Source organism: Uloborus diversus, chromosome 4 (assembly GCF_026930045.1).
Source record: "Uloborus diversus isolate 005 chromosome 4, Udiv.v.3.1, whole genome shotgun sequence".
NCBI lineage: Eukaryota > Metazoa > Arthropoda > Arachnida > Araneae > Uloboridae > Uloborus > Uloborus diversus.
This window is the reverse complement of record NC_072734.1, coordinates 135,272,988-135,300,768: the sequence shown is the minus strand read 5'-3', so window position 1 is coordinate 135,300,768 and position 27,781 is coordinate 135,272,988. Positions and strand designations below refer to the sequence as shown.

Genomic DNA, 27,781 nt, shown 5'->3' with positions numbered 1-27,781 from the left:
GGGTAAAACAATAAATTTCATGCAGTTTCCCTCACAAACGATTAAATATAAAACCCATTGATAAACAAAGGCCATAAAACAAAGGTATATACTTTCTTTACCTATAGTTAAAGAAAGTACTAACAAAATATATTATTAAGAGTAATGATAATGAAAATTTTGAATCAAGGATTCTCTGAAGCAAACATAAAATTCATTCTAGCGGAATTTTTAATCTTCATCTATAGTGGGGCCATGTGAAGAAACATGCGACTTTTATCACGACTTACATGACATGTATTGCGAAACATAAATACATAAATTACAATTTACAATATTACAATTCTAAAATTTACAATTTTACAAATTTAAACTTAAAGCGATTTCTTTTTTTTTTTTAGTGACTCGTATATTTGCTTTCGAAAAGCAAACTTTGATAAAGTTGAACTAATGATGAAGACAAATTTTTTTGTACATAGTTACGCATTCGAAAAAGCCTTTCTTCACAGTCGACGGAAGTCTCCAAGATGCTCGCCCTGTTATTTACACCACTAAAAAGCATAAAATAAATTACTTTTCAATAAAAAAAAAGCCTTCAAAAATACCCAGAAACTAAAAAGCTAAAAATAACTAATTACACTTACATTCTATTTCCTACCAAAAGCTAGGAATGAAATTTATTTTACAATTCCAGTACAAATATCAACTAAACTAAACACCAAATTATAAACTAAACACTGATTTAAATTAGTATACGATGAATTATTTTAAATACCTAACTAATTACATACAATCTCTTAATTTTTAATAACCTTTTGAAGTTGGGGTCTCCTATAAACTACTACCTAACTGAGTAGGTTTAGTTTTAAAGACTATTTTCTTGTGCAGTTTAATTATTGTTTAATTCAGGATTCGGTGGTTTGTCAGTTACGTTATGTAGTTGTTTATAGGAGGCCCCGACTTCAAAAGGGTATTAAAAATTAAGAGATTGTATGTAATCAGTTAGGCGTTTAAAATAATTTATCGTATAGTAATTTAAATCCGCGTTTATTTTATAATTCGGCGTTTAGTTTAGTTGATTTTTGTACTGGAATTGTAAAATGAATTTCATTTCTAGGTTTAGGTAGGAAATAGAACGTAAGTGTAATTAGTTATTTTTTGCTTTTTACTTCATGGGTATTTTTTGAAGACATTTTTTTTTTTTAATTTAAAAGTAATTTATCACTACATACTTCATACGTCCTTCTGGTTCTGAGGTACAGAATTCACAAACATAAAATAAATTACAAATTAATTATGATCAGATTAATGTGATATTAAAGATTTGAGTTGTCATGAAATGTTTAAGTCTCAGATTATGTCGTCTACAGATCTTATAGCTGTAGTCAAGAATGCAGAGAAATCAATCATGTATGCAGATAATTTAGTTTCTGCCACTTCAATCATGCGACTAACTAGTTTCCGCTATGGTCGCATTTTTCATGAAATACGAAAACACAACCTAAATTATGAAAATCAAACAAGGCATTTTCGTGTTTTTTTGCTTTGTTTTTTTTTTGCTTAAAAAATGGAAGAAAAAAAGGGAGGGGGGACTTCATTGCGAATGGCTTGGAAGTTGGAGTTTTTTTTATTGATGTTTTGCTTTCAGACAAATTTTAAAGGTGATAAAAGAACTGTTTTTAAAAATGAAATTTTGTGAAGGGACTGCAACCCACACTCAATTTGCATCTGAATCAACCCCTGGTGTTGTAATTAAGAAATCATACACACTCATTATTATTTCATAACTTTAAGTGCTAACCAATATTATAGAAATAGTCTTTAGATTTAGAAAACATTTTTTAATTTTTTTTTATCTACGTTTCACATAATTGTACATCACTTATATCAAACATTATTTCTCAAGAAAAGGTAATATAGAGCATAAAAATGAAAGGTAGAAAAAAAAAGATTTCTAATCAAAAGTTCGATTGCAAAATTGCAGACATAGAGGAAGGGGGATTCTAACTTGTGTTCAAAACAAAAGGATATTAAATTTACAAGAAGCATTCAATGAAACAAAAGTTTATTTTAATAAAACCTAACAATGCATTAAATATACTCACGCTCTTGTTCAAACAGCTCTCTAACACCAGGTAAATCTTTTGATGATCCAAAATATCTATAAAAATATAGGGTAAAATATGCAAAAAATTATAAAATCAATACACAATAATCATTTTCAAACACATATGCAAATTTGGAGCAGCTTGCAGCAGCAAAATTTTAAACTTTGCATCAATTTAGAGCAACTATGTATATTTCATACACAGAAACACGTGTGACATGATAAAATAATAAAAAAGGAGCTTAAGGATGCAAAAAAATGCAAAAACACCATAATGATAACTACAAATTGTAGCTCTCTTGATTACATTTTTTTTTTTTTTTTTGTCTAATATTTTTCACAAAATACAAGTCCTGTCCTGCTCTACTTTTTTCTTACACTTCTTTTGATTTAAATTTAGTTCATACATTTACTTTGCTTAATACATCACTGCTTTAGCTTTAGTGAATATTTAAGTTAGAGTGCTTTAATACCTATTTTTAAAGTTTGTTTTCTTTTACGTAACATATTCAAAAAGGCTTTTAAAAAAAGTACAAAAGAATGGTTGAATTTAAAAACTTTACCTCGACAACTTACAAGTGAGTTTTAAAGAGCTATTAGATAGATTATTTTTTCTTTTTCTTTTCTTTTTTTTTGGTATGCTTAAGTTATTCACTTATATTTGACCATTTATTTATTTATTTTTTGGCATATATGTTTATATACTGAAATACTTGATTAACAAATTTTTAAATACACATGAAAAAAAATATGAAAAATGTGAAAAAAAGAAAAAATGAATAAATAAATTAAAATTTTAAGACAGACTAAGAAAGAATATGGAAAAAAATGCTTGATTCTGAGAAAATTGAAATGTCTGCATATTCAGTACCAGAGCATTAGAATTCCCAGATTTTTGCTTTCTTAAGTGTCTCCAACCAAAACTAGAGATCAATTTTCTGTCCTAAAATCTTTTAAAAAACGAAGATTAAAAACTGGTGAACAATATTAATTTTTACAGATGGCTTTTGCTAAAATCAATTTGGATGCAACTGGATTGACATTTTCGAGTGGACGTGGCAAGAAGATGAATTCACAAGTCCTTATATACTGAAAACAAAAGATAACAAAGGTTGAAAATAATTATCAGGGCAAAATTTTTCCAGTCAAAGGAACAGAATCACATAAAAAATCAAAACGTTCGAGTTTTTCAAAAGCGGATGCAATCGGATTTTGAATTGGGCAAAAATCGTAAAAACAAGCTCCAAATGCTTAAACTTGATGATATTCTGCCAAAACTGCAAAATATGCCAAAGAAACAACATTAAATGCAAAATTGCAGTTTTGGCGCAGAAAAGTCCATTTGGCGGTCTTTTGGAGCAGTTTGGCAGAGGATCGGCAATTTTCGCAGCTGGCACATCCCTGCAACATATATAGCATAGAAAAAGCTGTTTCCTTACACGTTAAAATCACCAAATAACTAACGAGGTTCAATAAATTATAGAAAATGAATGAACTATACAGTCGCATACAGCGAGGCATTCTGAGATTGAGACAGAGCAGAACACCATGAATAACAATCCGAAATTCTGTACTACAGAGTCAGACTAACGTAAGTCACATAATCACTACTTTTCAGGTGAGTGGGAAAACGTTTACTTGGTGCATACAAAGGATGGGACTTACACTCTTTTAACACTGGTAAATAATTACGAAGGTTTCTTTTTTTTCATTTTTAGAATCATGTTTATATGGCTCGATGCAGAATATGATTCTACATACAATGCACTACTAAACGGAAAATCGCAAATTTGTAGACTTGCGTTATTCTGGCTCCGAGGTGCTGAATTTATCTTGATACCAAGGATTCAAACACATTTTCTAAAAAAACATGTCAGAATATTTTACAACTAAAGCAACGAAGGGGTCACTTGGGCTTTGGTGATCTGATTGGTAAAGCATTGAACTTGTGTTTGAAGGGTTCCAGGCTTGATGCTAGCCTGTTGAAGATTGCCCATGTTTGCTAATCATGACCTGTTAAATATGTTTGTCGTTACAAAATCCTCCAAATTACCATTCTAAACCCATAGTGGAGATGCTGTGATCGTTTGGCTCCTCTGATCTGGATAGAAAAAACAGCTATCTTTAGAGCTCCATTCAGTCAGTTCAACTATGTGCAGCTTCAAGTGAAAGATGTATTTTTTTTTTTAATCCTCTTTCCTCCTGCTTTTTAAACTTTTTTAAAGAACAAAACTACCCATGTAGCCGTTGTTATGACATAAAGTCAGGACTTGTACTCAATTTTAGAAATAAAATGAAGGAGTTTTGAAGAAGAAAGAGGAAATTTTGAAAGACTATTTTTACCATATTAAAAATTGATATTTCCAAATCTTTTTTTTTAACATGATCACTCAATATACAACATCTTTCAAAGTATTTTTTAACATTTTGAATGATTGTACCTCCAGTACACAGCAAGACGCTTTTCAGCAATACAATTCTTCATTTTCCATAGTAGGTGACACGACGGTGGATTAGCTTGTGTATAAAGAAAGTCCAGTGTGGTCTACTGAAGGGTCACGATGTCGCAAAGGTGCGAAGAAATAAATTATACTTTCTTTTGCAAACTTTAAAAATATTGAAATGATTTGGATGCAAATAAATATTTCAGTTGACTAATGACCATTAATTTAGACAAGAAAAAAGCGAAAAGAAAAAAATGATTTAAAAAAATATTCTTTTACTGGTTGCTGCACTATTTTTTATTTAACCCCACTAAAAAAAAAAAAAAACTGAAAGAGGCAGAATACTAGCTATAAGGGAACCATTCTTTGCAAGGAAAAGTAAAGCATATACATACTTGTAACCTTTATTTCCAGGAACTTCTTTACCTTCATGATCCAACACTTTAGGACCCAGTTTCTAAGAAGAATAAAAATACGGTGTAACAAACACATATAATCTATTTTTTAAATTGAATAATATTATGCATGCTAAAAGCATTTGATTTTTAAAGTAGTAAAAAAAAAGGAAGATGATGAATAAAGAAAAAAAAAGAAGGAAACATTAAATTGTCCCATTTTTCTTTAGAAAATAAAATCGGTAAAAGTTGTTGAAAAATAAATAAATTAAACCTGTTTATTTTTACAAAATCACTAACAAAATTTTGATGGTATAAATTAGGGCATTAGTCCATTTCATGCCTCCTCTTCCGCACATGGCCCTCTTAAGTTACTATTATTAGACTAAATTGCTGGAATACTTATTCACCGAGTTGGCTGATGGCTGTTCTCCATTACAGACTTTAGTTATGTAATATGTATTGAATTTATGTCCTTTGCAACCCATCCTCCCCCCCCCCCCCACACACATCCAAAAAAAACTTAAATTAGTGAGCTTAAATTATATTGATATTTGGAGGAAAAAAAAAAGCAATATGGCATGGTATTAAAATTCTGATATCACTCAGCTTTAGTCTATGTCCCTATTTAAAATTTGTCAGGCGTTTTGTGTAAAATTAAAACTTAAAGAAATTTAACGCTAAACAGCTAACCGTTTTGATGAGTAAGTTTAACAATCTGCTCTATCAATACAAACTGTTCATTGTAGTCATGTTTCAGCAGACAGAATTTGAATATTTGAATACTATTGTTCATAGATACCTATATTTTTTCTTTTTAGTTTTTGTTAAAACAGAAAATAAGGCAAAAGATAATGTTTCAACAGCTTAATAGTGACAAAAAAAAGTGATAATTTTCAATTGATATTTTGCTCTTTGTAAATAATATGACTTTCAAAAAAGGTTGCCAAGAATTGAAGAAATTAGTGAGTGGAAATGCGCAAATTCGAGAAAATCAGCTTTTAAAGTTTTTAGATTCTTCTTTTGCTATGCACAATGTTTTAGTATTGATACACGGAAGCTATTGCAATGAGATTTCACTTTTTTTCTGATGTTTCAATCTCTTAATGGTGTTTCTAAACTCAACTTCTTTAATTACAATGCTTTCAATAATGAATTGGAAAATAATTTCTACTGAAAACAGCTTAATTTAAGCAATCATCTATGTTCGTATTTCAAATGGAAAGTTAACAAAACAGGGGGAAATTTTGTGTTGAAAGGAAAATAATAACTAACTAGTCGACCCGTGCAGAACTTCGCACTGTGCTTCGAATTGTTTCATAAGGCATTTTGCTCTTTAAAATTTTCAAAGAAAGAACATTATGAAGAACCACGAAAAAAAGTAAGCGTGCAAGAGAAGGCATGTAATTTGAAGACATCAGCGACTAAACCTCCTTAAATTCAAAGTTGTGATGATGTAAACATTTTTGGTTATACGTATTTTCAACGCAAACATAAATATCATTAAAAGTGACTAAGTGACTCGTTAAAAAGCAGTAGCTGTGCATGTGAAAAAACGGTTGTGGCAAATACAATCCTGCCTATGCGAGACTGTGACGGAAAAAAAAGATGCATAAAAGAGATATGTATTGGCATGGATTGGGCGCCATTCTGATTGCCAGCATGACACTCCAACCAACCGAGAAACTTCGCATTTGTTTTCAAGTGCTATTCATTGAAGCAACATGTAATAAAAAACAGCCAAAAAGCTTTTTGCTAAAAAAACAAAGACCATGCGTCTATGTTTTGTCATTAGCCTTTATAAAACATGGAATTTGATTAAGGAATGAAGAAGATCTCGCGTAGCGATTGAAACAAACATTCTAGAAAAATAATATATTAGATTGAAAATAAATACTTTTATTTTTGAAAGTTGATACAATTTCCCATAGCTGGCTGCTTTAACCGTTACGGCTTGAATGACAGCACATGTTTTTCTTTTAATCAAAAACTTAAAATTCAAAACCAAAACCAGTTAAACTGATTCCGCTTTTTAAGTGTATTTCTTATTTTTTAAGTTGATAATAAATTTAATGTTTTACATCGTATTCGAATAAATAGTTAAAGGTTAACTGGGTGAGACTCGTAATTTCAATTTGGTATAGTAGTTTTTTATTTAAACAAAAGGTCAAACACTGCTAACAGCAAAATCTACATTTCAGCATACAATGAAGAGTTTTTCTGCGCAAAAAGGATTCCCATGAGGTCTGATTTTTTTAATCTAATATTTTTTTTTATGCTTACATTATGCTTAGTAATCGGAACGAAGTTAAAGCTTTAAAGAAAAGAAAGAACACCCTTTGATTAATAGTCAATTTAGCTGAATAATAACTGTAGCCTGCATAAAAGAGTTTAAATGCCAAGGAGCATTCCCGTCGCGTTTATGTTATTGCCTTACGTATGTTATCTGCTGTAATGAGTATTGTGAGTCTCTGAAAAGTTAAGCTCCGACTCTGACAATGTTTACCCCTGTTTTGGTAAATAGGGAGGAGTAATTGGCGCTAAATTGAGTTGGGAAACTTTCTTAATAGTTTTTCAAAAATATTCCAACTAAAATCCGAGCCCAATAACACGTCTATTTTTCACTAAACTCCCCTAAATCAGGTAAACATAGTCAAGGTCACAGCTCAACTAACCAGAGCTGCACTATACACGTAATGCGTAATATTAATCTGTAATGCGTAGTATTAATCTAAATTAGCTATAATGGCAGACCCAAAGTTCAGGTAATTTATAGCCAACACTCTACCAAAAAAAACTTATCAATGAAACCGAACAACGAAGCCCAGTGCTTTTGAGCTTTATTTAAAAAAAAAAAACAGGTTTAACTGTGAATTTTTTTTCGCCGAAAGCGGTGCAAAAAATTAGAAATTGGGTTGGAATTTTGAATTTTAAAAAAATCTGCATAAGAACTACAAGCTGCATCAAGGTTATGCAAGAGCAAGGGGCATTTCCGGAAAATTGATTTTTCGACCGTAGGTCTGATATTTGTCATTAGCCGGCTCGATAAGCTTTAAAATGAGGGGTAAATCAAAGAAATCGATGAAGAATTGAGGAAGATCTCGCTTAGGAACAAAAAACAGGCTACAGAAATAAAATATAAGGAACTCGCATACCGACAGAAAAATAATCCATAGAAATAGTATATAAAATAAGATATTGAAGAGAAGTGTTTTTGTTTTTGAAAATTTATACAATTTGATATCGCAGGCTGCTTGAACCGTTATGGCTTAGATGGCAGCACATGTGCATCATTTAAACGATCGGTTAAAATACAAAATCAGTTGAACTATGTTCGTTTTTTAAGCGCAGCTATTCGAATGTAATAAAAATGTGACTGGCTATTTGTTTTTTGCCGAAAGAAGAAAAAAATGATATTTTACCCATCAAGTTGTTAGTAATTTTAATGTTTTACTTTGTATTCTACTAAATATTCATAGGTTAACTAAATGAAAAGCGTAATTTCAATTTGGGATAGTAATTTGTTTTTTTGTCCAAAGAGTCAAAAACTGTCAATTCAACAAAAACAATTGGAAGATTTATATTTTAGTATACGATTTTTATCTGAACAAAAATTACTCCATTGTAGTCTGAAATTTTAAACCTGATATTTATATTTTCGCTTACAACATGCTTTATTTTTCTGACCGGAGCCTAAGCTTTGAAAACAAAACAAAAACCTTATAATTAAGAATCAATTGAGCTCCAGGTTGCATCAACTTTTCGTCATAGCAAGGAGCATTCCTATCTCATTTATTTTATTCCCTCACTCGTGTTATTTATTGTTCATAAGTGTCCATGTAATGCATGATATTTGTCTAATTTTTCAGTGCAGATCATCCGGGACAGGGCCCGAACACTCGTTCTTCTGGTTACCAGTCGCACGCTCTGCCAATCGAGCTATTCTGCTCTGCCGATCAAGGAGCAAGTTAAACTTATAAATTGAACTGAAAGCCTCAGTCGGGTGCTTTAAAACAGGTTTTTTTGACAGAAAAAATAATTTTTAGACTTTGGGTCTATTTCTCGTCAGTAGAATAAACAATAAGTTTTAAAATTAGGGATAAATCAAAGAAATCTATCAAGAACTGAGGAAGATCCCACGTAGAAATAAAAAAACAGGCTACCAAATAATATATAAGACTACAAAAATAATATATAATTCACACAAAAGTCTTTTCTTTTCCAAGAAATGTCACTAAAATGTTCATTCACTGAGCTCTTCAATTATGAAATGTACATTGCCATTTAAAATGTAGTTCTTATTTCAGCATGAGTTGGAAAATACATTTCCTCATGGGTTAAAACCAGGGTTTCTGCTACGGTCGCATTTTTTGCAGAATGCGAAAACAATATCTCAATTGTGAAAACAAAGCAATGCATTTTCGCTTTTTTGCTGAAATAAAAAATTCATTTAAAAAAAAAAAGAAAAAAATGTATGATCCTAGAGAGAGGAAGTATGCATGGCCATAATCAACTTAATCATTTTAAATCTTAGCTAAGATGATTAAACAACTATTAAGTTCATTAAGTTCATTAAGATATTAAGTTCATCAAGACTTTGTCTTATCTGGCATTGCCCCAATAACTGCTTTATTAGGAGGAGGGACTGCAACCTTCTAAAGATCAATCATGTTGTTTTCTTTTTTTATTTTGCATTTAAAAAAATAGCTGCTGTACTTATTTCTTCAAATTTGTCACAGATAAAATATGAATTTTATTTTCAACTGGAGACGAAACACACTGAGGCATATGTTAATATATGAGAATGAATAACATTTTAGCATTTTGGTAAAAATTTTCCCTCAATTTTAGCTTTTATGCTAATTAACTTTTGAACCCCGCTTTAACCCTGATTAAAACAAACAGGATTTAATATTTCACACATGTTCCTTTGTATTTTATTGACAGACCAAAATAAATTAATACAAAGATATTTCAAATGTTTTGTTTACCGCATAATTTGGACCACCTAATTCAACTATTCTTGTTTCCCAATGTCCTTTTTCACGCAGCAACTTGTTAATTTCATCATTAATCTCTCGTATTCGGAACTCTCCAAGACCAGCTGAAATACAGAAATTTTTCATCATTTTTATCATTTCTTATAAAACTGTCTCAACAATAATAGAAGCCTAGATAAAACTAATAAAGCATCAAATCAAGAATTCTGAATAGCATTAAAATAAAAACATAAATTTTCCTTGCTCAAGAGAATCAGATGTTTTTGCTGAAAATATCTCTAGAATGTAAGGTAGTTTATTTGCTTCTTTATTTACACAACAAGCATTAACTTGTTATGTAAATAAAGAAGTGAATAATTTGGATTTCAACCAAAGCTGTGAATCCAAAATTTTGAATGCAGAAAATTGATGTGCACTAAACAGAAGAAAAAGTGCCAGTCTCTTGACAGAAGAAAATTAATTTTAGAGGGATCCCAATAAATAATTACTCAGCTTTATTGCAGAATTTTAAACACATATGATTTAAAGGGATATTTAGAATTTACATACAAAATGCTCTTTCTGAATAAGTAGGTTGAATAAATAAATAAAGAAATATTATAAAGCAGTAGTAAGTAAATAATTCAGCTTTCATTAAATAACTAATAAACCATAAGCACTAAAAGGGGGAGGGGAATAATTATCACAAAAATATTGAATTGCATTTCAAAAAACTAAATTAAACAATTTCCAAATTTTTGTCAAACACCTAAAATAAAAACATCAAACAAAAACAATTTAATGAATTCAGATTTTGTTAATTAGCTATTACACTAAATGTTGGATTGTTTTTTTTTTTTTTTTTTTTTTTTTAATTGACTGGATTGGTCTACAGGCGCCAATGTAAAAACTACAGTGGGAGAATACTGCACTAAAGTGTTAATAAATGTTGAAATGTAACAATCAATAACTGATAAAAATCAAAGAGCTCAAGTGTTAAACAAATTTCTGAAAAAAATAACAAAAAATTATTTGCATACAAATTTTGATTAAAACTTTAAAAAATAATAACAAAAATAATAAGAAAAAGAGAAAGAATAAAAGATGCACTAGAAAATAATTGAGTGCACTAAACAAAAGAAAAAGTGTCAGTCTCCTGACAGAAGAAAACAAATTTTAGAGGGATCCGAATAAATATTAACTGAGCTTTGTTGCAGAATTTTAAATAAATATGATTGAAAGGGAAATTCAAAAGTTTTTTTTTTTTACATACAAACTTTTTTCTGAATCAGTAGGTTGAATAAATAAATAAAGAAATATTATAAAGCAGATAAATAAGTAATTCAACTTTCATTAAATAATTTTACCATTTTGAATTTGAGCAACTTTCTTTGATATTTCTCCAATAATTTGTTTGCGCCATTTTTCTGCTGATTTAAGATCATCACAATCACATGCCAAAAATGGTCGGCGTTCTTGCTGGCCTTTACCTTGTTCTGCTAACTGTGCTGCTCGAAAACGAGCAAGAGTTGTCCTAAGAAGAAACATTACACATTAAGTCAATGTTGCCCAACTTATAGCCCACATGCCTGCAAAGCTGACTTGTGCGGCCCATTGTTCTGCTCAATGCTACAAATCAAAAACAACAATTTGTCACAATATCACAAATTTGGAGAAATGTTCAGAAATTGGCTTCTAGAAATAAAAAAAGCGTAATCCAATAATAAAAACAGTTTTTGGTTGGTAATTATTTTTTTCCTCTTCTATGTTTTCTCGTGTTATTTGGAAAATTTTCAAATATTTCAAGATTGTATGTGTGCTCTAGCCATAAGAATTCAATGTAAGGTGTGGCCCTTGGGTAAAAGAAGGTTGGGCCATACTGCAGTAAATGAACAATCTAATTTCAGCAATTGAAATTACTTGATAAGTATATATTTTGGAGTTTTCTTATGAGTCCAATTCTAAGACTGAATTTTGTATCAAGTCCACTTTCATCACCACATTTTATTCCAAATAATTTGTTACATTAAGAGATACTTTTTTTTAAAAGTCTTTTAAAAATACTGATTTTTGTTAAATTTCTATATAAAAAGCACAAATATTTTTCAATCATATCCTGAGCATAAGATGTCTCATAAAGTTGCAAACTGTGCTATACAAATTGATAGAAATTGAAGTAGCTGCTCACATATTTGAATCTGGTTAGCAAAAAGCGTTGCTCTTACAATAGGTGTTTTTGTTTTAATCTTGAGAGAGAGGGCAGATGAAAATATTGCATAAGAGTAAATTAGTCCTATAAAATATAGAATGTCTAGTGATTAACTGCTCATTTGCATGTTGTCTTGTCTGATATTTGGAACCATCGCCATATTTAAGAAAAACAGCAACGTAAAACAACTTTTAAAAAAATTTAAAATAGTTTAATACTTACATAGCTTTTTCTGCGTTACGAGCCTGTAAAAGAGAAAAAGAAAGAAATTCAAATTAAGCTTATTTTTTAGTGAATTAAATGTGTAACAACAAAACACATGATACTCATAATTAAAAAAAAAAAACTAACAACACTTACACTTAATGTCAAAGGATAAATTTTTATAGAGTTTTGCTGTAATAAATATACAGATAGTTATGTAAGTTTATTGATTACAATTGAATTATTTCCAAAAAAAAAAATACTTTTGCTTTCTTTTCGGTTACCCCTAAGAACTTTGTCATTTTCATAGAAAATGATTTTTGATAAATTTATCATGAGAAGTCTCATGATGACTAGAGAGCATGAAGTGAACAAGGCTTATCAATAACAAAATTATTTTATAACTATCTCAATTTTGATTGCAAGAAGAAAATATTAATTGCGATTTTTTTTTTTTTTTTTTGCAACTTTGTGCACATGTTCACATTGTTGACTTTATACTTATTGTTGACTTTGATTTATACTGTTAGAGAGTGATTTTCGTGCCGGCCCGTACCCATATCCGCAGCAGGTCTCCAAGGTGAACAGCCTCTAGTCGATAGAACAATGTAGGTAAGGGAAGTCGGCAAGTTCGATCCGTAACTGTCCCTATCTACTATCTAGCGAAACTACAGCCTCCGGTGCTGACGCAATGTGATTTCTGCCCAGTGCTCTGAATGTCAAAGTGAAGAAATTCATCCAAGCGCGGGTAAACGGTGGGAGTAACTATGACTCTCTACACAAGCTATTATACAGCTTGAGGATTTTGTATTTTCCAGGGAGGAGGTTTTATTTCATTTGAAAAAGATTAAAGCAACTAAAGCTCCGGGACCAGATAATATCTATCCAAAAATTTTAGTTGAATGTGCAGAGGAATTAGTGGATGTTATTTTGAATATTTTCAATGCTTCTTATAACTCGGGGACGGTGCCAGAGGACTGGAAGCTGGCTAACATGACGCCACTCTTCAAGAAGGGGTCTAAAGGTATTGCTGGGAATTATAGACCTGTAAGTTTGACTTCGGTGATTTGTAAGATTTTTGAAACTTTGATCAAAATTAAGATCATGATGTTCTTAGAGACTAATAGTGTGTTGACTAGTTTGCAGTATGGTTTCAGGAAAGGTAAATCCTGTACTACTAATTTATTGCATTTCTACGACAAGGTTACCTCAGCTTTAGATAACAAAAAATGTGTGGATGTTGTTTATATTGATTTTCAAAAAGCTTTTGACAAGGTACCGCATGTTGCTCTTCTCAGCAAGTTAGCTGACATTGGAATAGGAGGAAAAACTTTACTTTGGGTTAGAAATTGGCTTACTGGTAGGAAGCAAAGAGTAGTTGTGAGAGGAAATCATTCTAATTGGAGTGATGTTTTAAGTGGGGTTCCTCAGGGATCAGTTTTAGGGCCTCTTTTGTTTATTATATTTATGAATGACATCAATGAAAATATTTCTGGAAGCATGAATTGTTTTGCTGACGATGTAAAAGTTATGGGGATTGTCGAAAATGAAGAACAAGTAAAACAGCTGCAAGAGGATTTAGATCATATTACTAAGTGGGCAGATAAATGGGGTATGGCAGTTAATGTAGGGAAATGTCAAGTGCTACACTTAGGTCATGGAAATAAGCGTATGAGATATCGTTTACAGGGTTCAGTCATAAATCAGGCAGAAAATGTTATGGATCTGGGTGTCTTTATAAATCAGGACTTCAAGTTTAGTCAACAGTGCAGTATTGCTAGTAACAAAGCCAACAAAATGCTTGGGTTCATCAATAGATCTATTTCAAACAAATCTAAGAAAGTTCTTCTGCCTTTATATAGGAGTTTAGTAAGACCTCATTTGGAGTATGCTGTTCAGTTTTGGTCGCCTTATCTGAAGAAAGATATTTTTGTATTGGAAAGGGTTCAAAGAAGGGTAACTAAATTAGTAAGGGGACTCTCAGATTTAGATTATGATACCAGACTTAATAGGCTTAACATGTATAGCCTGGAGCAAAGGAGAGTCAGAGGGGACATGATTCAGTTATTTAAATTTATCAAAATGAAAGATGTAAATGGATTAAATTTTTGCGGGGAAAACAGGACAAGGGGTCATTGTTTTAAGCTATTTAAATCTCAGGCTAACTTGGAAATCAGGAAAAACTACTACTTTAGCAGGGTCGTGGGCACTTGGAATAGTTTACCGGAAGAGGCGGTAATGAGCAAGGGAGTGGATAGCTTTAAGAGGGCCATTGATCTTCATTGGGGACTAATTTAATTGACTAGGACCAGCCTAGCTGGGCCCAGAGCCTGTTGCTGGTCGTCACATTTGTATTTGTATTTGTATATGTATTCTAATCAACACAAGGGTATTTATTTATTTATTGTCTTCACAATATGTTTAAAAGTAATTTTTTTTACTTGTTGAACAAGTGTTAGAAATAAGGAGTCATTCGTCACATTTTGATTTGATGTCAAGATTTCCAACATCGAGGTGCTAAATTTGATGCCTGAAGTTTTGGATCATGTTGAAGCTTTTCTTTTATGACTCATTGTGATTAAGACCCGTGATTTGATTGAAGGATAAATTTGTAAAAGTAATTTCCAATTGCATTCAATTTCGTCTGTAAAAAAATCATTTTCTTTTGTATATTTTATAATTATACTATTAGCAGCATGTAGCACACATCAGTGCATGTTGGGAATGTGTTTAATTTTAAAAAAAAAAATATTTTGATGCATAGATTTGATTGATTAAAAATGGCCCCTAAGTTGTACATTTTGATATCTGGAAACTTATACTAAGTGCCATCAGTGCTAGATCTACAATTTTCAGGCAAAAACTTGAAACAGCTGCCCTTTTTCCCATCATCCTTCAATGTTTTATATATAGTTTAAATGAGAAAAACACAGAAATAGGGTGAATTTCTCATCCGGGGCAAGGGACCTAAAAAAGTTCATGTTACTTGGTTTCAGTACATCAGAAACAGAAATTTTCCTATCAGTTCCTGCCTTCTGAAAAATGAATCAGTTCAACTACTATGTAATTGTGTTAAGAATATATGAGGTAGTGAGAATCAAAGGGATGTAAGTGGCAATATTAAAAATTTGGAGATAATCAGTCAAGGCAGTATCAAGAGGGGGGGGGGGCGATGCCCCCTCTCTTGAAAAGCGAAATGTTTTGTAATGTAAAATATAGAAGAAAGTTTTTTTTCTTTAACTTTCCAATGCCAGAAAAGGAAAATAAGTCTTTTATTCGAAATTTTGTAACTTTTAAAAATGTGAACTATTTAAATAAATACAGAAAAAGCAATTCTAGTTCTCATTAGCTGCAAAGCATACTTAAAATTGAGACTTATTAGGATTTCTTGCTTTCTTTTCTAATTCAATTCAGGGCCAAGGGAGATAGTCTACCAACCCCCTGCAGGTTGGTAGACTATCCCCCCCCCTCAAAAAAAAACTCCTCTAAAACTTACACTGCATCGATTTCGAGCCGGGACTCCTCAAGGACTGGGGATGGGGGGGGGGGGGCAGTTTGGGATTAGGCTAGTATCTGGTTACCAATATGTGCCAAATTCGGCTCCTTGATACATCCTGCGTTAAAAATGCAAAAATCATGATTCTCGCGATTTTGTAGCATATTTTTCAAGATAAATTTTTTTGACTGATATGTTTGATGTCTTGCCATTTATTTAATGCCGAATTCATAATTTTGTAAGTTTTTTTGTTATTGCTTGTTTTTATCTTCCTTCCACTGCATACTGTTAATATCTTCAGCATGAGAAAAAATACTTTACTCTATTTCATTTTCTGCACTACTCAACTGTTCTTGAATCTTTGAAAATTATTCAAGTTTTTCAAATACCTTGAAAAGTACTTCAATTCTGTCTCTTATCAATGAATTGAAGTATGAATTATCCGAATGGCCAGAATCTTACTCTTTCGCTACATTTTTTTTTTTTTTTTTTTTTGAATCTCTACACCATTCCTACCAAACGATTTTGTACAATTTTACTATAGGGCATTTGATGCAATTGGAATAGGAAGGGGAGGAGGTGATGTTGGGAAAATGATCAAAAATAAACTACACTAAAAGTCGATATGAGTAAGTGACCATGTGCTTCTCTTTTCTCCTCCCTCGTTTTTCCTCTCTGGCGATTAATGTCGACAACTTGTCGAACAAGCAATTTTCATTTTGATTGGATCTTGATTTTCAAAAGAATGCATAACTTTTAAAAGGTTTTGTTGGCCTATTTTTCTTTATATTTTTGTAGTTTCAATTACTCCCATAACAGGCCTCAAAATACAGATTTTTATATCTATTTTTCAAAACATTTCTCGGGGGAGAAACCCCGGACCCCCTGAAATTACAGATCCTTTACATCCCACTTAAAAGGGCCACCTTCTTGTAATCTTAACCACTACAAAAAGAGTAATATTGTAACGGATTCGGTGCGACTTCCACTTTCTTGAAATGAAGACACAGTTCTTGATAAAAGCACAGGAAATTTATTTACACTATGTACAGGAAAGATTGTCAACAACTGCAAAATTATTCATCAGCAATTAAGCAATTATCACGCAACACCGTAAACTCAACGTTTACACACGTATTTACTTCCAAATACGAAAACAACACAGCGAAATGCCTCGCTATAAACAGAGCTAATACACACACTCAGTTCGAAATCTGAATCGAAACTAACTGTTTATCCATCGCTAACGGCTTAAATACACCGAAAAGAATTTTCCACAACATTCTTACCTCTTCGCGAAATGCGTAGACCGTTATCAATGAAAAGAAAGAAAATAGGGAATAGGGGTCGTATATTTTAGCCATATGAAAAAGGGGTTGTATATTCATTACGGGAAACTATTTACAGGTTACGTTACTACAATAATTACTATTTACAGGATTTGTAACATTGCCCCCTTCCCAAGGACTGCACGTCCCGGGCAGTACAATCCCCAGAAAGGGTGCCAAACTTCTATCACATGTTCACAAATATACACATTAATTAATAACTAACAGATACAGAAAACACAATAATAACAAGAAATATTACTAAACATTAAAAGCAAAAATTATCTACAACTTTTATGTTATCAACCATGGTTGTTTACGTAATACTCATGAACTATGGCCATAGTATGGGACTAACCGATCATAATGTACAACCCTAGGTTTTGCATTAGGTGATTTTTGGATCCTCACTACGACGTCATTTAGTCGGTTAACGACTTTGTAGGGTCCATCCCAATGCGACTGCAATTTGGGTGAAAGACCTTTCCGTCGGATGGGATTCCATAACCAAACCTTGTCGCCTTCGTTGAATTCATGTCCAGTAGACCTTGTGTCGTATCGGGTCTTCATCTTCTCCGCCGCGATGTTGATTCGCTCTCGTGCGAAGTTATGAACGTCTTCCAACCGGGCCTGGAGATCCTGGATGTACTCCTCAGGCGATGAAGGCGCATCCGGAGGACGACCGAAGACGAGATCACAAGGTAGCCGAAGCTCTCGTCCGAAGAGCATCTGAGATGGGGCATATCCGGTAGTCTCGTGGACAGCACTGCGGTAGGCCAGCAGGAACAAAGGTAGCTTCTTGTCCCAATCCTGTTGATTTCTGGATACCATAAGTGAGAGATTATTCAGGATTGTGCGGTTAAATCTCTCCACCATGCCGTCCGATTGTGGGTGTAGTGGTGTTGTCCTAGTTTTCTCAATTCCGAAAATTTGACATAGGCCCTTAAACACAGCAGAGATGAAATTCCTCCCTTGATCGGAATGAATCTGCAAAGGTGTTCCATATCTCGAGATCCAATGTTGGACTAGAGTCTCTGCTACGGTGGTAGCCTCTTGATCAGGAATGGGATATGCTTCCGGCCATTTGGTGAAGTAGTCGATGGAAACAAGAATGTATTTGTTCCCATCAGCAGTTCTTGGTAGAGGACCCAGGATGTCGATTCCAATCCGTTCGAAAGGAGCTCCAACGTTGTACAGATGTAGCTTCCCTCTGCTTCTCTTCTTCGGTCCTTTACGAGCAGCACAGGCGTCACAAGAATGGCACCACTTCTCCACGTCATCCTTCGCCTTGCTCCAGAAGAAGCGCTCCCGAACTTTATTGAGGGTTTTCAAGACACCAAAATGTCCTCCAGTCGCACTACTATGTATTTCTTTCAGAACATCTGAAATCCTTGATCGGGGGAGTAATAACTGCCACCTAGATGTTTTGCCGTCGTCAGATTCCCATTTTCGGTGTAGCACGCCGTTCCGTAAATGGAGCGAGTTCCATAAAGCCCAGTATCTTTTTGTTGCAGGACTGAAGATGGAAACGTCCTGCCAGCTAGGTCGCCGACTGTCACTTTCCATGAACTCCAAAATTGGTTTTATGTCGGGGTCTTCAAGTTGATCTTTTCGAACTTGGTCGTCACTCCATGGATCAGGTTCTGATGATATTGGAGTCACTGTCACCTGATAGGCGGTAGGGCTAGTCGTTCCATACTGTTTCTCGATTCGGGAACAATAGTGGCAGTTCTCAGGACAGGGTCTTCTTGATAAAGCGTCAGCATTACCGTGAGATAACCCTTTTCGATGCTTGATCTCCATGTCATACTCCTGGAGCCGCTGTATCCATCTGGCTATCTGACCTTCCGGATTTTTGAAGTTCAAAATCCAAGTTAATGAGGCATGATCTGTCCGAAGCAGAAATTTTCGGCCGTAGAGGTAATGATGGAAGTGTTCTACAGCTTTCACTATGGCCAGTAACTCCTTTCTGGTGACGCAGTAATTTCGCTCCGACTTTGATAAGCATTTGCTCCAGTAAGCGATGACATGTTCATTTCCGTCAATTTCTTGGGATAAAACAGCTCCGATGCCCTCGTTGCTCGCATCAGTGTCCAGGATAAAGGATTTTTCAGGCTGAGGATAGGCGAGGATAGGCGTTGATGTTAAAGCCTCCTTCAGTCGTAGAAATGCATCTTCGCATTCTTTGGACCATTCAAACTTTTGCTTGCTCTCCGTCAGCTTATGCAAAGGTCGTGCGATGTTGGAAAAACCCTTTACAAACTTCCTGTAGTACGTGCAGAGCCCCAGGAAACTTCGCAGCTGATGGATGTTTTCGGGACGACTCCAACTCTTGACCGCGGATACCTTTTCCGGATCGGTTTGTACACCCTCAGAAGAGATGATGTGACCAAGGTAGTTCACTTCCCGGCGGAACAAATTACATTTGGACGGACTTAACTTCAGATTGGCTTCCTTAAGCTTTTGCAGCACCTTCCTAAGATTTGCCAGATGTTCTTCGAAGCCGCGTCCCACGATGATGATATCGTCTAAGTAGACCAGACAGGATTCGTAAGAGAGTCCTCTTAACACTGTCTCCATAAGACGCTCGAACGTAGCTGGTGCATTGCAGAGGCCGAAGGGCATCACTTTGAACTGCCATAAGCCTTGTCCAGTTGTAAACGCTGTCTTCTCTCGGTCATCAGGGTGTATCTCAACCTGCCAGTAGCCGCTCTTCAAGTCCAGGGTCGAAAACCACTTGTGTCCGGAAAGAGTGTCCAAGGTGTCGTCTATCCGTGGAAGAGGGTAACTGTCTTTCTTGGTGATTTCATTCAGTCGTCGGTAATCGACACAAAATCTGGTGGAGCCATCTTTCTTTCGGACCAAGACGATGGGAGAGGCCCAAGGACTGGATGAAGGTTCGATTACATCATTCTCCTTCATCTCTTTCAGAAGGGTTTCAACCTCTTCCTTCTTAGCAAACGGTAGTCGTCTTGGATGCTGTTTAATAGGGGGGTGTTCTCCAGTGTAAATCCTATGCTGCGTTAAATTCGTACGGCCAACATCCTCCGATGTAGATGAAAACAGATGCTTGAAGTCGTCCACCAATTGTTCCGCAGCAGTTCTTTGATCCTTCGATAAGGGTGCACTCCCAATTAACTTCGATGTCAAGGACTCAGAAGACACAGTCTCGGGGGAATTGATTCTTCTAATGATGCAGTTTACGGGAGTACAAGTTGCTAACACTTCGCCTTTCCGGATATTCCTTGGCCTTTCACTCACGTTGGCGACTCTCACAGGAATTACATCCTTAGAAAGGTCCACAAGCGTAGATGCTACCAGCACTCCTTTTGGGTTATTGCTTAAGTTGGGGTATTCAATGAGTCCAAATCTAAAACTATTGCTTTCTTCAATGGAGCCGGGTATTAATGATTCTGACCTTGAGGGAATTGATAAATCTGTTTGGGCAATTATTTGATGAGCGGATTTTACATCACTTTCTGCGGGAAAGACTGCTATGTCTTCTCTCGTCGAGTGCAGCTCGTTAGTCTTGAAGTCGAGGTTGAAGTCATACTTCTTTAAAAAGTCCAATCCGAGAATGAAGGGGTCTATGATAGCAGCAACGAATGCGGTATGATGGTAAATGGCATTTCCAAACACAATTTCTAAGTTCACTTTACCTTCAATCTCGATCTTGTCACCTGTCACAGTTTGGAGGGTTACGCAGGGCGGCGTCCACAGAATGTTGAGTCCAAATTGACGAGCCACATCTGTTCTAATGATCGTAACATTGGCTCCAGTGTCAATAATCAGTTCGCAGGGAAACCCGTTTACATATGCGTAAACAAACAGTCCATTACTGCCGCCACTCGTCGATGAAATCTGGAAAACTTTAAGATGGGGCTCATTCCAATTTGGCGACCTCCGCCCCGCGAGATTGCCATGGCTTAGTTTTCCTGGACCTGCGAGGGAGAAGTGCTCTTCCCTCTGGTTCCTTGACGAGCTTCACAGTTTCTTCGTAAGTGACCCTCGCCACCACATTTCCAGCACTTAAGTGATTGTCCATTATGGTCCTTGGGAGCCGAAGTCCTTTTGAGGATTCCTGCAATTTCTTTTATTTGCTTTTCCAGTTCAGCAAAACGTGACGAAACCGGATCAGGCTCATCAGTTTTCACGCCGCGGATTGAATGGCGATCCTTGCGGGTTGCTTGCTGGGCGGCCTCCAACTTCATCGCATACACAACAGCAGAACTCAGGTCTTTGACATCCGCCATCCGTAGAGCTTTCTGGATTTCCGGATCTCGAACCCCGTCGATGTAGTAGTTGAGTGCCAGGTTGTCTCGAACATCCGCAGGACAGTCACAAAAAGCAAGATGAGACAATCTCTCGACGTCCGCCGCTAGCTCTTGCAGGGTTTCCCCGGTTTTCTGGAAACGGGACTTCAACTGGAGTCGGCTGAAATCTTTCTGGCCCTTCTCACCGAAGCGAAGCTCCAACGCAGATGTGAGGGCGGCGAAATCCAGGCGCTGGCTGTCCGGAAGGGTCTGGAGAATGTCCGCTGCGTCACCTCTCAGGGATGCTGCAAGATGACAGGCCTTGGTAGCAGAGTCCCATCCGTTCGCTTCCGCCACTATCATGAACTGAGTTTTGTAAACCTGCCACGAAGTTTTCGCATCAAATGTGGCAAGTTTAATGGACGGTCGAGCAACCGATGTGGGAGCGCCAAACTGTACAGAGCTGCTTTCCGCGGTCGCCAATCTCCTTTCCAGGTCTTTAAAGATGTCTTCTTTAAGTTGATGAAATTTTCTATCTTCTTCTTCCAGTTTATTTTCTACAGCATTGCATCGGCCTTCAACGGAACTTAATTTTTCTTCAAATTTCTCTTCGATTTTATTTTCCACTGCGATGAATCGGCCTTCAACTGCCTCAAACTTTCCTTCAATAGCATCAACTCGATGCTCTATCTCTTTAAATTTATTTTCCATCACAGTCTTTACCGAAGTAAGATCGTTTTTAATTTCCTCTTGGTTAGAAACTAGGTCATTTTTCAGCACCGTTAAATCACTTTTCAATTGGTTTTGATTAGCCGCCATATCATTTTTTAATTGTTCTTGATTAGCTGCCATATCATTTTTTAATTGTTCTTGATTAGCCGCCATATCATTTTTTAATTGTTCTTGATTAGTCGCCATATCATTTTTTAATTGTTCTTGATTTGCAGTAAAACTTGCAGTCAAATCACTTTTTAATTGGTCTTGATTAGCCGCTAATTCATTTTTAACAGAGTTGATTGCATCAAGAAGTTGTTTTAATTGTTCATCCATTGCGCGAGTAATCACCATAAAATTAAAGTCCAAATTCAAAAAGTTTTTATGAAAAAAAAATGTCCAAAGTCAGACTTACTCCAAGAAAGTCCAGAAGAAGCCCCACGTTGGGCGCCAAATTGTAACGGATTCGGTGCGACTTCCACTTTCTTGAAATGAAGACACAGTTCTTGATAAAAGCACAGGAAATTTATTTACACTATGTACAGGAAAGATCGTCAACAACTGCAAAATTATTCATCAGCAATTAAGCAATTATCACGCAACACCGTAAACTCAACGTTTACACACGTATTTACTTCCAAATACGAAAACAACACAGCGAAATGCCTCGCTATAAACAGAGCTAATACACACACTCAGTTCGAAATCTGAATCGAAACTAACTGTTTATCCATCGCTAACGGCTTAAATACACCGAAAAGAATTTTCCACAACATTCTTACCTCTTCGCGAAATGCGTAGACCGTTATCAATGAAAAGAAAGAAAATAGGGAATAGGGGTCGTATATTTTAGCCATATGAAAAAGGGGTTGTATATTCATTACGGGAAACTATTTACAGGTTACGTTACTACAATAATTACTATTTACAGGATTTGTAACAATATAAACTAGTATGTTGTAGCCATCACGAAACTTTCTTCTGTATCTTTCTTATAATTCTGAAACCTCCACATGCTTAACGAGGAAGCAATATTCCCAACAAAAACAAAATTACGCATGCCAAAACTTGACGACAATCCCAATTCCTGATTTATTTCAAAAGCAAAGCAAAGAATGAAAATTGAAAATTATTTTAAAAGCCTTGCTTAAAATAATTACAAACATTTATTTGTTAACAAACATGAGATGGCAAAAGTTTAAAATTTTAAATCATTGAGATAATATTTCCGATCATTTCCATGCAATTAAAATCATGAGATAAACGCAGACGACAGTCTATTACGATTTATCTTTCTTATTGCTGCAATTATAAAGCTATTTTTATTCACACAAATTTAAAAAATCAGCCCCCCATGGAGCGATTAGCGCCAAAATTGAACCAACCCCTGTTTACATATGGATTTATATTTATTCCAAATTTCATCCAGAACGTAGCATTACTTCTTGAGATATCGCACTCATAATGGGAAAAAAAGAATGTTCGATTGCGCCACCCTCTTTTCAGCTGCTGACGCCAAAATAGAATCATTTCTAATACCCTCTAAGGGTTACTTGTCGATAAATTTTTGTTGGATTACGTTCATTATTTCTTGAGATACAGTAGTCACAATTGACGACAAAAAACGTTCTATAGCTCAACGTCCCATTGCTCCACCCCCCTTGGAGGAATTCGTGCCAAAAACCAATGGGCACAAGTTCACATAGGGGCACATACGTATACCGAATTTCGTTCAATTTCATGTGGTAGTTTTTGCTGTAGAGCGGCCACAAAAAACTGGTCACACACATACGTGACACACACACACAGACAGACATTTTCCAAAAATGGTCGAAATGGACTCAGCACACCTCTAAATGTTTAAATCCGTCAAAATTCGAAAATTTGCACGCATCCAATACCTTCTTCTATATATTACATATAGAAGAAAGTAAAAATAATAAGAAATTAAATTCAACATAAAAACAGCGGGAGCATTAAAAAAAAAAAACGAGAAAAAAACATGAGGGCTGTCTCAGTAATAAAACATATATATGTGGGGAAATGGTCTGTTTCACTGCAACAAAAAATGTGCGTGTGTGTTAGGAGAATGTGCGAATCTGGGCCCTTCCCGAAAAAAACTCTGGATGCGGCCTTCTAACCAGTATACATGGTAGGTGAATCTTTCATATGTCTTGGGACAAGAGATGGTACTAGTAGCCATAGGCGGATTTAGGACTGAGTTCCAGGGGGGGCAGGATTTTTTTTTTTTTTTTTTTTTGAGCAATTTGAGCAACATTTTTATTGCCCCCTACTCCTATGTTTTTGTCTGTTTCCTGTGATGCATAAGTCCATGCTTTACTTTTTTGTGTGTCATTTTCATTAATGTGTGTTTTTATGCTGTCCTTTTTGAATTGACCTTATGAGAGGGAGCTGGTATCAAGAGAGTGACGCAGGGCTCCCTTTTAAGTGGGAAATAGAATATCACCAATTTTAGGGGGGCGGGGGTTTCTCCCTCGGAGGAAACTTTGTAAAATGGATATAAAATTCTGCATTTTGAAGCCTTATAAAGGTTAATTGGTTAGACATAGATACAGTTGTACAAACTTTGTGAGAAACAGCCATTTTAAGTTTCAAAGAAAAAATAAACTATAGATTTCTCATTACAACAACCTTTTTTTAATTATAAGTAGTGCAGAAAACCAAACGGAATAGAGGTAGTGTATCATTTTTTGTTCTGGCTAATCAGATTAACAATATGGTGTAGAAGTAATTGGAACCCACTTTACTTGCGATTTTCAAAGACTTATCTAAATATTTTCAAGGACTCCAGAATAAATAAAATTATTTAACGCACTTCATTTGTACCTTCCAGTTTTCATTTGTATCTTAAATAGCTATTTTAAATTTAAAAGAAAAAAGAAACCATAGATTTCTCATAATAACAACTTTTCTACAGTTGCAAGTGGGGCAGAAAATGAAAAGAAATAGAAGTAGTGTGTATTTTTTTCGTGCTAAACAGATAGACAATATGCAGAAGAAGTAAGATAAAAGCAATCAATACAAAAGAATTTGCAAAGTACTGCATTGGGGGTTGAATAAATAGCAAGATATGAAACATGTGAGTCACAAAAATGTATTTCAAACAATATGTTAGAAACGTGAGAACCATGATTTTTACAGTTTTAATACAGGATGTGGCAAGGAGCTGAATTTGACAAATTTTGCCACTCCTCCCCCTCTACCATTTGTTAGAAATTTTAAAATTTTAGGTTTGTAGCCACACGTTTCCAAATATTCAAGGTTTTTCAAGCAATTTCGATTTTTTAAGTAACGAATCATGAATTTTTTTTTGGGAGTTAGGGACTCACTTCAAAGCAGGGGCCCTAAGCAATAGCTTGTTCAAGCCCTGTTTGTAATTCACTCTTACCTGCAGATTTTTTGTAATTTTTAAGAAAATTCGTCAGTTTTTATGGCTAAAGGATTTTTACGATTTTACCAATCTTTTTTAGGTTTTTATAGACTTTTATAAAATTTCAGCAAATTTTTCCAAAACTTTTGATGACTCAACTATTTAGATTTCAATAATGACAAGGACTGACTCACTCAGACTTAGATGATTATGACTTACCTTACTTTTTAAACAGTATTTATAAAGTAAGTAAAATTGTACTCTCCCTCTAAGTAAAAATATTTATTTAATCAGAACACTCAGATAACTGAAATTTATTCAGTTTGCGATGGTATTTATTTTCTCTCTTTAAAAGAGAAAGAGAGAGAAGGGGGAAAAAAACTATGTTTTTTAGAATTTCTCAAAAGGCCAATTAATTTACTAAGAACATAAATATTATGCACAAATATACTTTAAATGTGGACACAAATCATAACGAGTAGATCGTTTTGTTAGCGCGAATGGGGGGGAGGGAGTTTTTTCCCCTTTGCTTAAGGTTCTAATTTGTTAAAATAATCGTCAATTATTATAAAGTGTTGCAGCTTAATGTATAGCTCATTTAGCCTATAGTTTCATTCATATACTTGCCCAAACGTTTTTCAGTCCAAAATAGTGAATTTAGACACATTTTCAGCACCCCAGTGACAGCTGTACTATTTGTATTTAATGTTCGTTTTTTTTTTTTTTTTCCTTTTCTTTTTTCTCATCAGAAAAGGACATTCGCTTTTCTCTTCATTTTCATTGAACTATTCAAAAAAGAAAAAGTCATGATTTTTTTGTTTTAAAATTTTGAAAAATGTGTTGTTACTATATAAAGTCCTTCCAAAACTGGGGGGCATTGCCCCCTATGCCCTTCTCCCCACAAATGCACCCATGTCCTTCTAAACTATTCAAAAAAGAAAAAATAATATATATATTTTTTAATTTTTGGAAGATGTGTTGTTACTACATAAAGTCCTCCCAAAACTTGGGGGGGGCATTGTCCCCCTCTGCCCCCCCCCCATAAATCCGCCCAAGCTAGTAGCCCTGGTAGTTGCTGCTATACAGCATGATTTAGAAAAAAAATTTCAATGAAAGCCTTCCTAGGATGTTATCTTTAAACAAGTTTTACTCAAAACTTGAAAATGAGCACTTACATCTCTTTGCTTCTCACTGCTTCATATGTGCATCCAATGGATGGATTGATCGTTTAAGTCAAAAATACAACACCATCTATAAAACAGAACCTGATAAGAGCTAAGATCTAGATCTCAAAGACTTCAAACACTAGAAAGATGGGGAGCTCCTTAAACATGCCAAGAATTACCCAAGTAAAGTAATTTTCAACAAGGATGAAATGGTAGATTTTAACTTCATAATCTGCAAAAACTTGAAGCTAATAATTTTCGAAAAACTTGTGCTTTAGAAAACAGCAATTTTATGAATACTGATTTCAATTTCGACGCCTTGGAACTTTTTTAAAACCTCCTAAGTAAAATCCTGGGCATCAAAGTACCTCCGTACCAAATTTACAAATACAAATTTGACGACCAGCAACAGGCTATGGGCCAAACTAGGCTGGTCCTAGTCAGTTTATAAGTTCCAATGAAGATCAATGGCTCACTTAAAGCTATCCACTCCCTTACTCATTACCACCTCTTCCGGTAACCTGTTCCAAGTGCCCACGACACTACTAAAGAAGTAATTTTTCCTAATTTCCAGGTTAGCCTGAGTTTTGAATAGCTTAAAACAATGCCCCGTTGTCTTGCTTTCCGTGAGAAAATTTAACCCGTTAGGAACATCTTTCATTTTGATAAATGGATCTCGAATTTGGCGAGGATTTCACGTAAGCAGTTGATTTGTACACCAATCATGCAAAAAAAAACCTATCCACAAACATCACAATTTTAGAAAAAATAGAAAAAAGTCAAAGAAAATTGAAACATACCATTCCGCACTTTAAGGATTTAAATGCAGTCTAGAAGACACAAGTCCAAAACGTTTGTTTACAGTTTTCTATGGAGACGGCAAGTATTTCATTTCAGTTCAACGGAGCATTAGAGCTAGGCTAAACTAGATCGTAATCTTGGTTGTAACCAGTCCGGAAATGGGTCTAACCTTCAGTGTGAATTGCTTTGCAGCGTTAAAGAAACAAGTATTTATTATTCATTTCGATCTTTGCATGACCACGATCTTTTATTAGTAATTCAATTTAGACAATGATGGGTACTGAGAAAACAGAAAGCATTGAAAAGATTAGAAAA

At 34.7% G+C, this 27,781-nt stretch overlaps 1 protein-coding gene across 1 annotated transcript in view; it reads right to left on the bottom strand.

The window, feature by feature from the left end:
* Positions 1-27,546, bottom strand: part of LOC129220157 (pre-mRNA-splicing factor ISY1 homolog) — a 32,932-nt gene extending 5,386 nt beyond the window's left edge. Inside the window, exons 1-6 of the mRNA XM_054854511.1 lie at positions 27,466-27,546; positions 12,336-12,358; positions 11,272-11,438; positions 9,917-10,029; positions 4,926-4,987; positions 2,085-2,140 (exon numbers count right to left, since the gene is read on the bottom strand). Coding sequence (XP_054710486.1) covers positions 2,085-2,140; positions 4,926-4,987; positions 9,917-10,029; positions 11,272-11,438; positions 12,336-12,358; positions 27,466-27,468 — 424 coding nt within the window. The 5' untranslated portion in view covers positions 27,469-27,546. The remainder of the gene's footprint in view (positions 1-2,084; positions 2,141-4,925; positions 4,988-9,916; positions 10,030-11,271; positions 11,439-12,335; positions 12,359-27,465) is intronic.
* Positions 27,547-27,781: the final 235 nt, after the last annotated feature.